Raw genomic sequence first — 16624 nt, 5'->3', positions numbered from 1 at the left:
CAGGTTTGCAGTCAGACTTTGAGACGTGGAACGGAATTCAGGTACGAGGTCACCGGGAAGAGAACTGACCGTGTCTTTCTTTTGGAAACTAGTACATTGAATCTTGAGTGCATCAATGTGGACACAACATTGTTACTATGGTGGTCAAATGAATACATATATATATATATATATATGTATATATATATAGTTAAAATATAGAAAGGGACGCCAGCTGTGAAGGTGCTGGTGGTCGGATAGCAAAACGGACAGAAATGGGTACCTTGCCATTGAGTATCATAAATTCGTTTCGAGGGAGTGCACCGGAAAAACTGCATGGAAAAGTGTAAATTGTTCCCCAATCTAGAGTGACGTTTTCCACTGTTCGCGCCAAAAATGCAGCATCTGTGAGGGGGTCGAGGACGGACCAACAGAGAATGGACACGATGTGAAAGAACATAATTAATTTGAAAAGATTCTTACAAGAGCTGCTAACGGAAATCATAAATTAAGCCCGTGGGTGGCCTTACGAGGATTCCAACTCTAACGTAAGTAACTCGTCGAATCGAGACGAACATTAGGAAATATCATGCAGGCCCGTAGGGTACACACTAACAGGTTGAAGACAGAAGGCCTTCTGCCGATGTTAGATAAAGAATCGACATCGATCGTCACTGGTAAAGGCGGCGGCGGTCGGGCATATAACTTGCTTTCTTGCTCAACGGCAACCTTCTTCTGCAGTAAAATGACTACAGGACCTAGAATACCCTGAACTGCTGCGGCTCCGTAGGACACGACCAGTAGCATAACTGTGACATAACTATGAAGCGAAATGGTGGTTTGTGGTATTTGCGACCGCTTCAGTGACACAGGGATTTGCTCCAGGATGAACCCCCCAGTGTTTGCATATTCAACCGTCACAGAGCGGTTGGACAATGGGTTGATTACACTAGTTTACTCTGAACAGTCGGCAAATGGTTCCAATTTAGCCCTCTTCCCCAAGTAAGACCAGCGAGAAAGCAGGTTTTCATGATTACTAGTGACCGTCATACGACCATAAGCCAACTTGTTGGAAAAGCATGGATCAGGAATTCATGTTCTCTTGGTGATGTATGAACCCCACTTATGATGGGGTTACGGTTGCCACATAGAGGCCTCCTTGATGAGCGTGAAATTTTGTAGAACTAGTTACCAGCCGAGAATCCATCACGCCAGAATCCTGCTGGCCGACATGCAAGTCATCACATCATGGTTAACACTGTCACGTCACAATAAGTTTTGAGTGGGATTTGTGACGGATCAGAAAAATAAACCTTTGATTAACATTTTCAGACAATGTTCCATAGACAAGCCCATGGTTGGGTTATTATCAGATCCTCCAAGAGGATGGGTAATTAATCAGATGAAACCTCCTGCTGACTGGTGGATTAGTAAATACTTCATCAAAACCAAAACTTCACACCCAGGTGAAATTCGCCATTTGTGCAAACCGGTCAGTAAACGCGTGGTCCTGTGGAAAGCAGTGGGACACTGTAAACCACGATCCCCATACAAAACACTCGATGAATTTCAATAAGTAGAGAATCTCTTGTGACTCTGAGCTCCCCGGGATCCAACCTCACTGTCACGATTAGTTCTATCTTAGTTAAAGCAACTCTTGATGCAATATACGTACACGGAAGTCAAAAACTGACAAAAAAAACAATATGCTCACCCAGTGGATTAATGTGGTAGTTGAATTTTGTGGTTCGTGAAGTCCCATCTGGTAGCGTTTCTTCAGTCTTACACTGGTATACATATTCCATATCCTCCATACGAACTCGAATCCTGAGACTACCATTTTGCAAGATGGTGTGAAAGTCATCTTCTTCAAGTTGTAGTCCACTAGAATACCAGTTGTGACCAGGTTCACAGGGAAACACAACGACGCTATTTACAGCCGCATCGATATCTTTGTCTCCAAGCAGCACCTCCGTCTCAGTACCTGTTACCAAATTCACTGTGGATGGAAGATGGAACAGTAATTCGAATTGATTTGCGCGGTAATACGAAAAACTATGGAATACGTACAGGTACAACCAAAGCAAAATGAGTGTCACTGACCGTGAAACCTGAAGAAATCTCACAAAAACTAGCTAACTACACAAACAACTAGGCCCGGATGACATACAATCCCCAAGTTGGGAAGATAGGACATCTGTCCGTCAGTGAAGAAGTTGGATATACAGTTAATCCCTGTTAGAATTCTCCCTCATAAGGACTCATTCTCAGGCCCCAATTATTATTCCACCTACAACTAACCTAGAGTCGACCACCTGGTTTCAAACGACCCTGGGAAGTCCTGACAAGCGAACCAGTTGGTCGACACAAGCAGGATAGCTAATGGGCCATCGTTCGAGACACTGGGGAAACCAATCACATCACTCAAGCGTGAACACGGTAGCCTGTTAGGATGTGAAAACTCAGGTGAGCTCAGCATGTGCTAATGAAATAGGGGTAGGACGCCCGTCTCGCATGTCAGGTGGATGGAATTCCGACCCGCGTGAAGCTAAAGAGATGCACTGCTGATGAGCTCTAATAAGAACGAAACTCGAGATCGGTGCTTCACCCCTTTGGTTTGGACTCACCAGAATAACTGTGTTATCAAACGGGAACTGTTCAAAGAGAGTTATTCTATGAGTACCCCAACCACCGATAACAATTCTCTCAATACGTCCCGGAAATGAGGTAGAATAGCAAAAGGTGTGAATTATCAATAGCACGTTTTGGAATTCTCACACGCATAACTACTGTTCTCAGGCTTTCGAAACATCAGAGAACCTATCACATGTATATCATAGGGAGTTGCATTTTCATGATGATAATCAAGTCAGCCTGCCGCCGGTATGTAAGATCCATTAACTGCACGTTGGTACCCCTGGATGAGATGAAGGGTTATCGCGCAACTTCAATAGTTTCTGCTGTATATTTTCATTGGGAGACAGCTTATACGGGTTTACATGAGACCTAGTAGCCTGTTCCTTGCACGTTGAGCGCAACTTTGAGAACGAGCTATTTGAGATTAAGCCCCACGGTAAATAGACTCGAACAATTATCCAGAACACTGTTACCATATGGTTCACTAGACTCATGTCACTACAAACCCTCCGAGTACAACTATATTTGCACAGGACTTGATCGCGTAAAGCAACAGAGACTGGAATTTCGAGGGCGTGGCAATGAAGGCATGCACCTCGGAAACGTACAGGCAAACGCGACGATGTCAGTTAGGTCATAAATGTTAGTTCATACTGTTCGAGGCCGCACATCAGCGAACTGGAAAGACACATGAAGAACTGTCTGCTAAAGTGTCATTTCTACAAACAACCGAGGTAGTTGCGGTTAAACACCTGATATATTCACAGTTCATCGAGAGACAAGCAGCGATCCACAGTTATTCAAGCGTTTCGTTTCGGCACCGCATGCCTAGATATTAGATCTCGGAATAAGTTAGTATGGAAGCCGAGTTGCGCTAATCCTAGCAATACATGCCGGCTGGGACTGCTCACAGTTTGAAAGCTTCGGTGAAAGAGTGACTAGTGGGATGAATGAAAGTTTGAGTATTCTGCCACTGATAAGAGCTATCCAACACGGCTCCTGAAACTGGTGGTTTCATGGCACAGCACACATGGTGCGTGAATTTGAGGATCGTAGTCATTCGGCAGCTTTCAAAAAAGCCGGGCTTCCATTTCGCTGAGGGACGAAAATAATCATGTGTAGGATGCAACATGGTCTGTTTAGCTGTGATACGAGACTGCATTACAATCGTCCTTGACAGCAACAGCAGATAAGACTATTGGCGCTTCACTGCCCTACAAACACGTCAATTTATTTGAATAAAGCCTCAAACTAGCAAGAAGAGCAAGGGACAGGGAGGGGAACTAAAATTAGCCTACCACATCCGAGGTGTACACGCCTCCAATGTTTAGCAAATATGTATAAGGGCTGATAAAGAGAACCCCACTAACATTGGAGTAGCCACCAATCCGTTCAGTATTTCAAGCGAAGCACAGAGAGGGTTACACGGACCTCACCCTAGAAGGCGAATAGCACCAACAGCACCCTGAATCTCTGTAACATCATCCCCATCCTCCATGTCAATTTCCGTCCACCTGTAGGTCTCCGCCACTCCGCCAGAAGCGGCCAGGTTGCGCAGCCGTACAACAACACAGCCCGCACTGTGGTCTGATATGCATATCCGTTGAGACCCAACGATGTGTCTTTGAGTGCAAGAAATGGAACAAATTCGAGAAAGCGGTTCTAGCCTCTGATATTAGTTCCCTGGCTGCGTCTGTCAATCTGCCGCTAATGCAACTTCCAAGATAAGTATGGGGTTCCACAGCCTCTAGTGTTACTCGTTGAATTCCTAGAGGTACATTCAAAGAGTGTAAGTCTAGTAGCATGACTCAGCATTATGTAGGCGTGAAGCGTATGCCAAAAGACTGGATGACCCTGGTCAGCTGTTCTAGTAACTCAGGCGCTCCCCCGTCTTTTCCACAAACGAGAACAATTTCGTCTGCATATTCCAGGTCGGTAGGATTGCCACTCAGAGAGATCTGAACATCAAGTTTTGGAGACCTTCCAGTGCTCGCCTCATTATTTCAACAAAGAAACTTAGCAAAAACGGAGAGTACGCATCCTTGTCGGACACCACTACTCGTAGGAAAGCTCTTGGAGAGCTCTCCATTCGTTCACGCGCTAGCACGCATGTAAATACAAACAGCGCACGATATTCACGAACTTCTGGGGCATACCCTATTGTGCGAACGTGTTGGGAACAAACCAGTCAACAAGATCGAATAAACCCTTAAAATAAAGGAACATCACGATTGCAGGGAGCTCCTATGAATGTCGTTGCTTGAACGCTTGATTAAGTCTGAAGATGTGGTTAACACAGATTCTTCCCGACCGACGTCTTGCTTGCTGTTTGCGAATTCCATCTTCATGCGCCTTCGTAAGGCGATGTAGAATAATCGATGCAAAGTCTGGTTACAACGGGGGTCAAGTTAATTCTCCTGTGACTGCCACACTCAATGCAAGCACCCGTTTTGAAAATTGATACCACTATCGACTCAGTACATTTAGTTGGAACAGTTGGAGCACCTCGGAATGACTGAAGCAGGTTAGCACTAAGCCCCTTCCCTGTCCACGAAGGATCAGCATTGAACACTGATATCCTGCCTTCGATGACGGTGATAGCTCGGTGACACTTGAGGAAGAAAGGCATTCATGCATTCCCGAAGCCGCTAAGGGCTACAAATCCACATCCCAGGGCTCCGTTTCGGGTCAGGAATCTGGTTGAGCAACTGAAGCTGGTACGTTGAACTGATGTCGAATGTGTTTAACCCGACGAATAAGCGTTCTTATTTTTTGAAGAGCAAGTCCTTATTACCAGTGACCGCTTCACGCACCACCGGCCTCCTTGGGCCCGTCACGCGTATCAACTAGAACAGCTTTCGTACATTCCCAGAGTTTCTCGCTTCCTCCGCTCATTCAACCGCACCAACCTTTAGCTCATTGGTGGTCAACAACAGCGGAACCAGGTGCAGCGACCTTTGGAGTACCAGAAGTGCAAAGTCGGAGGCGATCGGAAAGCGATGTGGTAAGTTCAACAAGTGCTAGCAGCGATGGTATAGTCAGTTGATTCATATTGTCAGTTTAGTTGACCGAAGGGACGGAAAACCGGGCCTCTATCACAACTACCACGGAGGGCATTCTTCGGAAATTACAGCTTTCGTTGCAGTTCCCAAGTCATTCGCTCATGCAACTAGCTTCATTTCAACTACCCCATTATCCTAGAATTTAGGATTGCGTTCGATTTTGTCAATCGGTTAGTGCTCTCAACTACAATCCCTCAACAAGGGATGCCGCAGAAGTTTGCGAACATGATCTCGTCTCTATATTCACATACTTCTGAGACTGTAAACAGAATAACGAATAAATAATTCAGCTGTAATACCCTTTCGGTGCTCAGCTGCTATGCCAACCAAAGGAAGCACAAGAGCTGGGATACTGCCAGGCTGCCTAAGCCCAGAGAGGGGAAGCCGAGATACAGAGGTCAGGATCGAACCACGGATCTTCCAGTCAGTAAAATCGCACTCAAACCACTGAGTCATTTCACTCCCTGTTGGGCGTATGCGTACATGATGAACACCCGAGAAACCTACCTACAACAAGTGAAGTCCGTCAATGGTGTTTATTCTGCTCATTCCTGTTTGACTTCATCATCGAGTACATAAAGAGACGAACGCTGGCGAGTAGCCGAAGCCCCAACGTTCAAATTGTTGCTGGCGGGAACATTGTCGAACTGGAGTACAAGGACGGTATCATTCTCACCTATGAAGACGAAGGCCAAGCACAAGCTCTGTTGAATAAACCGACCACCATCATACTACCTTTCGGTATGCACCCCATATCTCCGAAGTGCTTCAGAACTTACAGTCTTTGAACATTCCCCTTGCAACTCAAGAATCGCTGGAGGTTGTGGAAATTTTCACATACATCGGTATTTTTCTTTGCTCAGAGGGAAGTGTGTCCGATGAAGTCGTTGCACGAATCTTATAAGCCCGAACCACGTTTGTAAAATCTGCGTCCCTTGTGGCACCAAAAAAGCATACCACTGAGTATCAAGGGCCGTGTACATTAAGCTACAGTACTGTTGGATGGCTGCAACATGACTCTGAAGACAGGTGATGTGAACCATCTACAAGTTTTATGACCACCAACGCTGCTGGTGGTGGATGGCGTCAACGAATTTGTAACGAGGTAAATAGAAAATGGGTGTTCAGTTGTGCAGTGGGAACTTTAGTCACTGCAGCGAAGCATTAGTCTTGAGAACCGACATTATGCTGTCGACGATGATAACGACTTAAATTACGGAAAACATCCAACACTATCGAATGTTGTGGATAGGTCACTTGGTACGCATGTCGAAACACTGTCTACCGTGACGATTGTACTTCTCCGAGCCTTCTTCAGAATGTCACAAACTGCGCGGTGGTCAGCATATGGCTTGGTGGGAGTGTGTGAAAGAGATTACGAAGAGTTTAGGTGTCGTTGGTACGGCCTGTCTTCTAGGATGGGATTCCCGGGCTTGACTGCAGGTGAAATGACGGCTGGTGAGCGGCAGTGGCGTCGTCAGTTCCTTTCCAGATTGTCTGACTCAGTTTTTGAAAGTGTGGGCACCTCAGAATGCTTGTGGTAGGTTAGCTGCAGGCCCATTCTTCATCCGCTTGCCCCTCCTTTTTGTTTCAAGACTTCAAATGCAAATAAATAAACGTTGTGGTTGTACGGTAGTGAAACCTCAGTGTCAACATTGATATCGCTATCTCCGAAGTCATCCCTAGCAGAGAAAAAACCCGCACAATTTCCTCAAAACCACACAGACCTGGGGTACGGTGACGCTCTACACTTTCAGCTAGTCACAATACTTGTGTTTTTTCTTAATCAGATGTATACTAAATCAGTGTTTAAAAGTTTGTATCCTGAATGTCATGATATGGTTCTGTACCTTTTCAAAATGTGTATCATCCCTACGCACTTCTCCGACTATGGATCCTGTATTCCTAGATCAGTTTTCTGAAAACTGCAGCCTTATTCTCAGAGGACACAACTAAACCTTAATGGGAAAAACAGGAAAACTACCGGAAACAGACCTGTTGAGTCCACAAATGGGCGGTTTCCTGACCTTTAGTACACGAAGCGGGAATGAATATACCAGGAAGTGGCAGAATTAACCATCTAGCTCACCGAGAAGAATGGTGAACACGGAGCTGTTTCCAGGACAAATTCTGCTTGGAATGTATCCTTATAACCCTGTTGTTGGTCCACTTTTGGTTTCGGGTAGCTGAGACATTCCGACCGTAAGGGTCAATTTACTTGCACCAACTGATTAACCGTTATGACTGGCTGCAGAACATCGAGCCTGTCTAAGTGGACTTGTAGAAATCAGCGAGGTGGGATTAAAATATGGTCATTATTCTTCTACCGAAGGCGTAGGCTTCATAAAGATTGGAAACTTTCTCTTCTATTACGCGGGAATTACCAGAGATCCATAGTAATGATCGATTAGCTGTAACACCCTTTCGGTGCCTAGCTGTCATGCCACCAGAAGGGAGCATGAGGGCTGTGATACTGCTAGGTTGCCCAAGCCTAAACAGGTGAAGTCGGGAAGCAGAGTTTGGGATCGAACCACGAACCTTCTGGACAGTGAATTCGCGCTCTAACCACTGAGCGAAACGCACCATAAAGAACGATAGAATTCAACAAAGAAGAAATACAGACCTCAGGATGGATTGAGGACGTTAGCTCGGCTTTTGAATAACTCGGGTTTAAATCAGTTTCAAGGCCTCGTACACAATCGGTAATCCTTAAATGGGCAACATTTCGCTTCTACGCAAAAGCTTCATCAGGCCAAGTGAGCAGGTCCCCAGGTTGGATGGCTTTTAAGGCAGACGGAGAATTAATCAACCAACCAACAAAGCATCTTCAGATCAGCACAATAGATCAGTGTTGAATGTCAGTTAAAGGGTCCTATCGCTTTGTGTGGTTGCTAAATCTCACAGTTAATTGGTTGGGGGAATTTTAAATTAGTTTTTATCGAGCTGTTTCCGCAATCTCCAGGTTCAATGTGCTTCAACTGGTAATTCACGTTACGTATCACTGGTGGATTTAGTTGGTCTGTGTGGGGTTGTAAGTTCTAAAACAATCTGGAAACATCAAAACGAGAGATTCAGTTCCAAGTGATTATCGAGCTGTTTCCGCAATCTCCAGGTTCAATGTGCTTCAACTGGTAATTCACGTTACGTATCACTGGTGGATTTAGTTGGTCTGTGTGGGGTTGTAAGTTCTAAAACAATCTGGAAACATCAAAACGAGAGATTCAGGTGGGTTCCAAGTGAGCCTCTCGAAAAACCAAATTAGTTTGCAAATGAGTGTATATTCGCTAAAACAATCTACTTGGGCGGACAGTGGATGAGATTAAGCGCATTTCAGATATAAGCTACTTCTGCCGACGATTTCTCTTTCTGATAACCGCAGACCAATAAACTCCATCTCGATTGCTCCCGACATGCTTACCATTGCTACGCCTTCTGTTCCTTTTTGCATTAGGATGCTTGGAAATTTCTACCACCTCGATCATCAGTCTCTGTGGTGTGGACCGTAGTCTCCACCTAAAAACTTTAACATTTTCGAACTATATTTTGTCCCGTGGCCCGTGCATGTTCCGCCATAGCTGAGTCTTTCAATAACACTCAGTATACATCTGTTTCTCGGCGATCTGTTCATTTTTCTCCTGTGCTCTCACATTCCGGCGTGAAGTTCCTTGGCTGTCTGCCCTATATAGACCTTAGCGTAGTCGTTGCATTTAATTTTGTAGATACAGTCTCTGGTTCTGTTCATCGGAACATCTTTCAATTTCACCGGTGCAGTGTACAGTGGTTCCCTTCTGGAAAGCTACTCATGTCAGCTGGAATCCTTTGAATGACTTCCAATGCCCCTGGTTTATATGGATAACAGCAGCTGGAAAGCTACTCATGTCAGCTGGAATCCTTTGAATGACTTCCAATGCCCCTGGTTTATATGGAATAACAGCAGCCCTAATCAATTCCCTGCTGGGTTTCGTCACCAGCACCAACAATCTTCGTACTTGACACCCAATCAAAATATTCCGAAGCTTGTTCCTTATTTAATTTTTGGCCACTGTCCGATCAACTTATGCGCAGTGCCCTCATCTAGCTAGCAGGTAGCTGAAAATCGCTCCAGTGTCAGTTGGTTTGTCACACACAGTGGTTTTTATACACCCCCCGACCTTATCTGTTATGCAGTCTAAGGAGGGAAGTGCAGTTCAAATTGAGTCTACCTTCATACTAAATTTGACGTGAGGATCCAGGTGATTCAGGTAGTTGTAAAATCCACTGACCTTGTCTCTCTTCATCAGGACGAAAGTGTGATCTACATAACGCCACAATATCTTGGGTGGGTACAGAATCCGGCTCAAGATTTCTGCCCAAAATCCTCCACAAATCAGTTAAAGAGATGAGGTCTACAACATGCAGTGCTAATAGGAGTGACTAAATTAACAAAAGCTTGTTGATCGATTGAACGACACAGGGGATGGACAGGATAGACAAGCTCTGATGAACATCTTCCGTGGTAGTTACGCCACCGTAGTGGTTTCAGTTTAGTTCAGTTTATCAGCTATAGACCGAGTACCATGGGTACACTGGTTCTAGCTGCTGTAGTTTCGATCACCGAAAAGTGGGCGAGCATGAGAGATACAGCCAGGCATTCAAGGCGATGGCATGTTCAGTTAGTTCGGGAATTGGGCAATTGTGCATTGTAGGTGATAGCTTTTATGTATGAGCGCGACTAAGCTATTTCTTCCGGCGTCGTTAACCAGTGGTGGGTTGAGTCCCGGAGTCCCCATCCGGGAGGGCGGCAGGTTTCGAGCTGAGATTACTGGTTAGCGTTTTCATGGACTGTCCATCACTCGGTCGCTTCCACTCACCATAGGGCTGAGCGAAAAGAGCTCTGTGGTGCAAACAGCCCACTACCATGCGGAAAATATATCCTAATCAAGGTAACCTATGGGGCATGATTAATTTATCTATCATGAAAAAGTTCCTTATCCCAAAAACTATCTGGCGTCCCTCGATATTGCTAACCCGATGTTCCAGCCAGACCCAACCAGCACTTTGGAGACGCCGATCTCTCAGCTGTAACACCCTTCGGTGCCTAGCTGCCATGCTACTCGAAGGAAGCACGAGGGCTGGGATATTGCCGGGTTGCCCAAGCCTAGACAGAGAAAGTCGACAGACAGAGGTCGGGTTCGAACCACGCACCTTCCGGTAAGTAAATTCGCACGGATGATCAAATACCGATAATTTTCGTATGCCCTTTGCGCGTACAGAGCACATTTCTGATCCACGAAGCTACCGCAGTGTAAATTCTGACAGTGACAGAAAAACTAAGGTCACGCTGGCGCCACAAGTGTCCGAGGTTTGCAAAAGCTGGTCATGTATTCCCCATTCGAGAAGCAGAATTGTCTCTAGACAGTCCGGGTAAACGAATTTCTCCATCACGTCGATTGGGTCCCCCTCAAGCATGAGGTTTGGGTTTGAGCTCACCCAGTCTTGCAGCAGCACTCTGCGCTTTGTACCATTGAAGTATATGGGCAGGGCCGGTGTTCAGGGTGGAATATCTCGTACCCGGTCACCGCATATACGGAATGAGGCAGAGCGCTGGGAGTAGTAGATGGAAGATAAGTGTATGGATAGAAGAACTGAGGGGCAATAGCACATATTTCGCATACGGGAGGGATAGCGTGAAGGACAGATTCTTCGGGAACTCCAGCACTGGTTTCCAAGGCACAATTGCACAGGATTCTTATACAGAAAGCACAATCAAAGTGATTAGGCTCAGTTGTAGTCCGCAGGTGAGAAGGACACAAAGCATGGCCCAACTCAGGCAGAAAGTGTATGTGTGAGGCGCGCACCTGTATACTAGTCACAAAACGGTAGGGCCTGTATCCATATTGGTCGCTCAACAAAATCTCACTCGACTAGCGAAGTTGCCTGGTCAGAACTAATTTGAGGACATTGAAAAGATGAGGCGGTAGACATTAAAGTGGCTCACGAGTGGGTGGAAGTGACGAATATTTTTTTCTCGAAGGAAAAACGGATGAGAAAAAATGATATAACTTTGAAATGAATGGGGTAAAATAAAAAAGACAGTCGTTCAGCGATCCTTTCCTTTCGGTGCCTAGCTGCCATGCCACCTGAAGGAAGCACGAGGACTGTGATAGTGCCAGGTTGCCCATGCCTAGACAGGGAATGAATAGGGTAAGATCAGCGCTGTTAAGAAACAAAACGCTGAAGGGATATCATCCGAACCAGGTACTTTTGGAGTTCTCATAGAAAACGGTGAACACACTTCTTGGTGATAGTCAGCAAAGTCGGATAGGCTAGGCAAAGTAATGCAGAACTAGGGGAGAAAGAGGTAACAGAGAGGAAAGTTTGTCAACGGATTCTCTTTCTTCGTTATTATCAGAAACATCAACCACAGCACACCAGTGCTGAAAACCGGTGCTTCATAGCCTTGTTACGAAACAAAATATAAAAGTGGACGGGGATGGGACGTCGTGTTACTGCGCCACAATCAAACGGGGCATACATCACTTGACACTTATCCAGACCGTCTGGCTAGAAGACAAACAAGAACGGTCGATCGAGGACTCGCTGGCACCACCCCAAAAACAGCCATGATCCGAAGGCAACCTAAAGACGACCCAGTTTTGCTGTTCCAGGGGGGGGCAGGTATCACAATCACACGTAATGTAGCTTGATACACACAGGACAGAAAAGATTGAAAGGAGTAGTGTCTTGGTCAATGCGTCGACTTTAGTGCACACGATCTCGTTCTACGACAACAGTGACCGTGAAGTTTTCGCTCCAGAACAGAGGCTTCCCACAACATAAAATTATTAAAATAAATCTGTGGGACAAGTTGCTGAATATTTGCTGCACGACCGAGCGGTCATGAGATTAGTTCAGGTGCGAGATCAACGAGAAAAAACATAAATCAATCAATAAGCAACAACTCTGTGTAAGAAAATAAACTTATAGATAACGATGATCAAGCACGCCCAGATTAGGACACATCAAGTTAAGAATGCCAACGAAAACCACGGCTGCGCCAAGACAGACAGCTATGACACTTCCGCTAGTAATTTGTCACATCAGCGTTAAAAACTGCGTACTTGTCATAGTGTTTATGGTTGCCACAGTCATTCGCCTATGATCGAAGAGGGTATGGCACTAGAGACGGGCATGACAATCGCAACCTATTGCTCCTCATCCCAGGTGGCTTAGGATACAGAGTATGCGTGGACCGCTTACCAACCATCAGTGTACCATCCCAAAAATAGACCACACCATAAGAAGCAAACTGAATCTCGAGTGAATTGGAGTTCATAAGCCGTCAGAAAATGCACTCTCTTCATGTGAGTCTTTCAATATGCTAACGTGTTATGAATCCAAAGTAGATGTGAACAAAGAGCCCGATGGTCTTCCATCTCAGGTATACGTTGACATCAAACCAAAGAGTGGTTCGCAACACTGCAGGGTCGTATGGGATCTACCCTTTGTGCTTCCGAATCGCACTTTCAGATATGCGCTATGAGCAACCACCTATAACCCTCTTCGTCGATATGCCACAGAATAGCGATGAAGGCCTTCCAAAAATTTGCTACCCAAAAGTCGAGGAGGACTGTTGAAACCTTTCAGTCTCGCGTGAATTGATATCACAACCAGAAGTCTCGTCCGTCTAGGATCCGAAACAACCAGAACGACGGTAAAACAGACAAGACCCTACAACTGAAACATTCACTAATCTCGTTGCTAGCCTCATCACGCGTGCTGTTGCAGGCTATCACTTTTCATACAAAGCAGAGAAATCAGGTCTGCACGTGATTTCCAAAAGCAACCCTGGCAAAAATATCTCAATCCACTTGTCGAAAACCTCACAACACGTTAAAACGCTTACCCACTAGTCTAGCGTGTCACATCAAACTCTCAGGATCATGCTCGTAAACTTATGGGATGGGCGTATTACCCTGCTTTACCAAAGCAGCAACCCACTTGTCACTGCTTTCAGATCGGCAAGTCTACACACTACTACTGTGCCGTGCAAGGTGATGGAACGCATTCTGAAGCGAGCCATCCTAGATCACCTTACTTCCAGCAATCTGATATCTCCAGCTCAACACGAATTTCTCCCAAACCGTTCTTGCGTGACAAACATGCTCGTGTTTATGGACAGCTTAACCCAAGCCAAGGACGAAGGACTCATATCGGATGCCATATTTTTCGACTTCTCAAAAGCATTTGATAGGGTCCCACACGTCCCGCTGCTCCACAAACTCGAGTCTTACGGAATTCAAGGGAAAATCCTTCGCTGGATCAAGGCGTTCCTATCAGACAGGTCATTCCGAGTGAGAATAGGCTCAACCTATTCCTCTCCAGCGCCGGTCTCCATTGGAGTTCCTCAAGGCTCCGTCTTGGGACCACTCCTGTTTCTGATCTACGTCAACGACCTCCCAGACGTTCTTGCGAGTCCATGTTTACTTTTTGCGGACGACTTGAAATCCTGGAGTTCCAATGCCAGCGCCCTCCAAATGGATGTAGACGCTGCCAAGCAGTGGTCGTTGGACTGGCACCTTCCTCTGAATGATGAAAAGTGCGTCCATGTGTCGTTTGGAGGGGATTCAGCGAATGCCTTTGTTATGCATGGTGAAAAGGGACCAGAAAACATCATGAGGATAGATGCCAAAAAAGATTTAGGCATCTGGGTCTCCTCAAACTTGTCCTTCGCACTACACCATGAGAAATCGGCCCAAAAGGCATTCGCCGTTTTACGGATGATCCGACGTACCTTCTCCCGTATTACTCGCATGGACTTCCAAATACTCTATGGGGCCTACGTCAGACCGCTCCTGGAGTACGCCAACCAAGTTGTCTACTCAGGACGTACGAAAGACGTTACCCTCATTGAGCGTGTCCAGCGGGCCGCCACGAGAATGGTTGCCGGCCTCAAGTCCGTGGACTACGAAACGCGTCTCGCGACGCTTGATCTCTTTCCCCTGGAGTACCGTCGCCTCCGAGGGGACCTAATTCTTACCTACGCCCTGTTTGAACAAAGCTTGGCAAACAGGTTTTTTACCGTTAACCCAGCAAGCACCCGGCGGGGACATAGTAAGAAAATCTTCAAGCTCAGGGCACACACATCCGTTAGACAAAACTTTTTTTCATTTCGGGTAGTAGCTGCGTGGAATGACCTTCCTCCGACGGTTGTACACGCTCCTTCTCGAACCCAATTTAAAGCACTATTAGACATTTATTTATGCGAATCCTCGCGCTAGCGAGCATTCTGCCCCGCGCTGAGAACATAAAGAGCAGTGCTACACCCTTTTTTCACTTGTGCCTTTCAGGTGAACGACAGCCACTGACCGACAAGAACAAAACCGACCCGGGAAACTTGGGCAAAAGCCTCGATCCTGTGTATCAATCCGTGAATCCCATGGGTCCATGGAAAGAAAAATTTACCGCTGGGTCAGTAAACATGGCTAATACGAGGAACAAACACACATTGCATTCGAAGTAAACCGTTGTCGTCGTTATGCACTGCTTGAACACAGATAATCAAACTGGTCTGCTTTCACCCATTTTTAATGGCCCGATATCACGATGTCCGTACCAATCAGTGAGGTCTGGGGTCTATGGTCACATACACCTGTCCGCCTAGTGTCTAGATATACTCAGTGTGACAACCAAGGCTGAAATTTTAATCTTGAAAGTCAATTGCGAGGATGCTAAAGACACTAAGGCCTGCATTCAGGCATGTTGACGTACGCTAGTGTGAAACTTCACCATGTCATACACTCCAATCAATAGCCGTTTTCCGGAAAACAGCAAGCTATTCAGTCATTACCAAAAACTTGAACAACCCAAATATGGTCAACCCACCTACTATGAACAATAAGCCATAAGCCAACATCACGGAAAAGTGACATCGTCCAAAGGCATTCGGAAAGACCGCGCATCAGGCGTGGCTACCGGTTTTCGCGCGTTCATTTTAGTGACTTGCTGTTATTTTGGGTTTATTGTGCATCCGGCGAGAAGATGGCTCAATGGAAACCTTGGCAATCCGAACTTCAGCCGGAACGGATCGGGGGAGTGACTTTAGAGTTTGACATTCGTAACTCTGTCGCTGCTTTGGCATGCCTCCACCGTTACCTACGGATCGCGGTTCACAATTTCAGTGTAATCTCTTCCGTGAGTTTTCTACACTATTCGGTTTCCATCACATATCGACTACCGCGTATCATCCCTGTTCCAACCGTCTGGCTGAGCGTTTCCATCGATACCTCAAAGCTGCCTTGACTACCCAAATGAACCCATCTTCATGGTCCTCTTCTTTACCCCTCATTTTGCTTGCTATTCGCTCCACTATTAAGAGGATCTCCACTGTTCCCCAGCCGAACAAGCATACGGTACAACTTTACGTTTGCCTGGTGAAATGCTCTCCCCTTCTGGTGCACAGTCCGAATCCCCCGTCACATTGGCCACCCGTCTCAAACAGCATATGACCGAACTTCGTGCGACACCGACCAGACGATCAACCCGAACAAAACACATCTCAACCGATCTCTCTTCTACGTCATTTGCAGTTGTACGACATGACGCAACGGGGAAACCCGCCCCCCAACCCTGTTATGATGGCCCCTTCAAAGTTATCGAATGTCACTCCAAATACTTTGTTTTAGAGAGAAGCGGGAAGTACGATAACGTCTCCATTGATCGTCTGAAACCTGCCTACATTGAAGCACCCACGACCACATCCTGCAATCTTGATATACCAACAACACCCACACCTACCCCAGATATCCCTCCCGCCAACCTCACTCCGTCCACTAGTCGTTCCGGACGATGCGTCCGTTTCCCTCAGCACCTAGCTGATTACGAAACTAGATGTGAGCAAATTTTGATTCGTTAGTTTAGTTATTTCAGCTTTTCCCCCTCTCGCGGTCAGCGCTCTAGTGTAGGAG

The 16624-nt window shown here is 46.1% G+C and overlaps 1 protein-coding gene across 1 annotated transcript in view; it reads right to left on the bottom strand.

Moving 5' to 3' along the window:
* T265_10045 (hypothetical protein) overlaps positions 1–15619 on the bottom strand; it is a gene marked incomplete at both ends in the record, with an annotated part of 56613 nt that extends 40994 nt beyond the window's left edge. The window contains 3 exons of the mRNA XM_009176299.1: positions 263–384; positions 1694–1978; positions 15547–15619. Coding sequence (XP_009174563.1) covers positions 263–384; positions 1694–1978; positions 15547–15619 — 480 coding nt within the window. The remainder of the gene's footprint in view (positions 1–262; positions 385–1693; positions 1979–15546) is intronic.
* Positions 15620–16624: the final 1005 nt, after the last annotated feature.

The sequence above is a fragment of the Opisthorchis viverrini genome (genome assembly GCF_000715545.1).
Source record: "Opisthorchis viverrini unplaced genomic scaffold opera_v5_332, whole genome shotgun sequence".
Taxonomy (NCBI): Eukaryota; Metazoa; Platyhelminthes; class Trematoda; order Opisthorchiida; family Opisthorchiidae; genus Opisthorchis; species Opisthorchis viverrini.
This window is presented reverse-complemented; position numbering and strand designations above follow the sequence as displayed.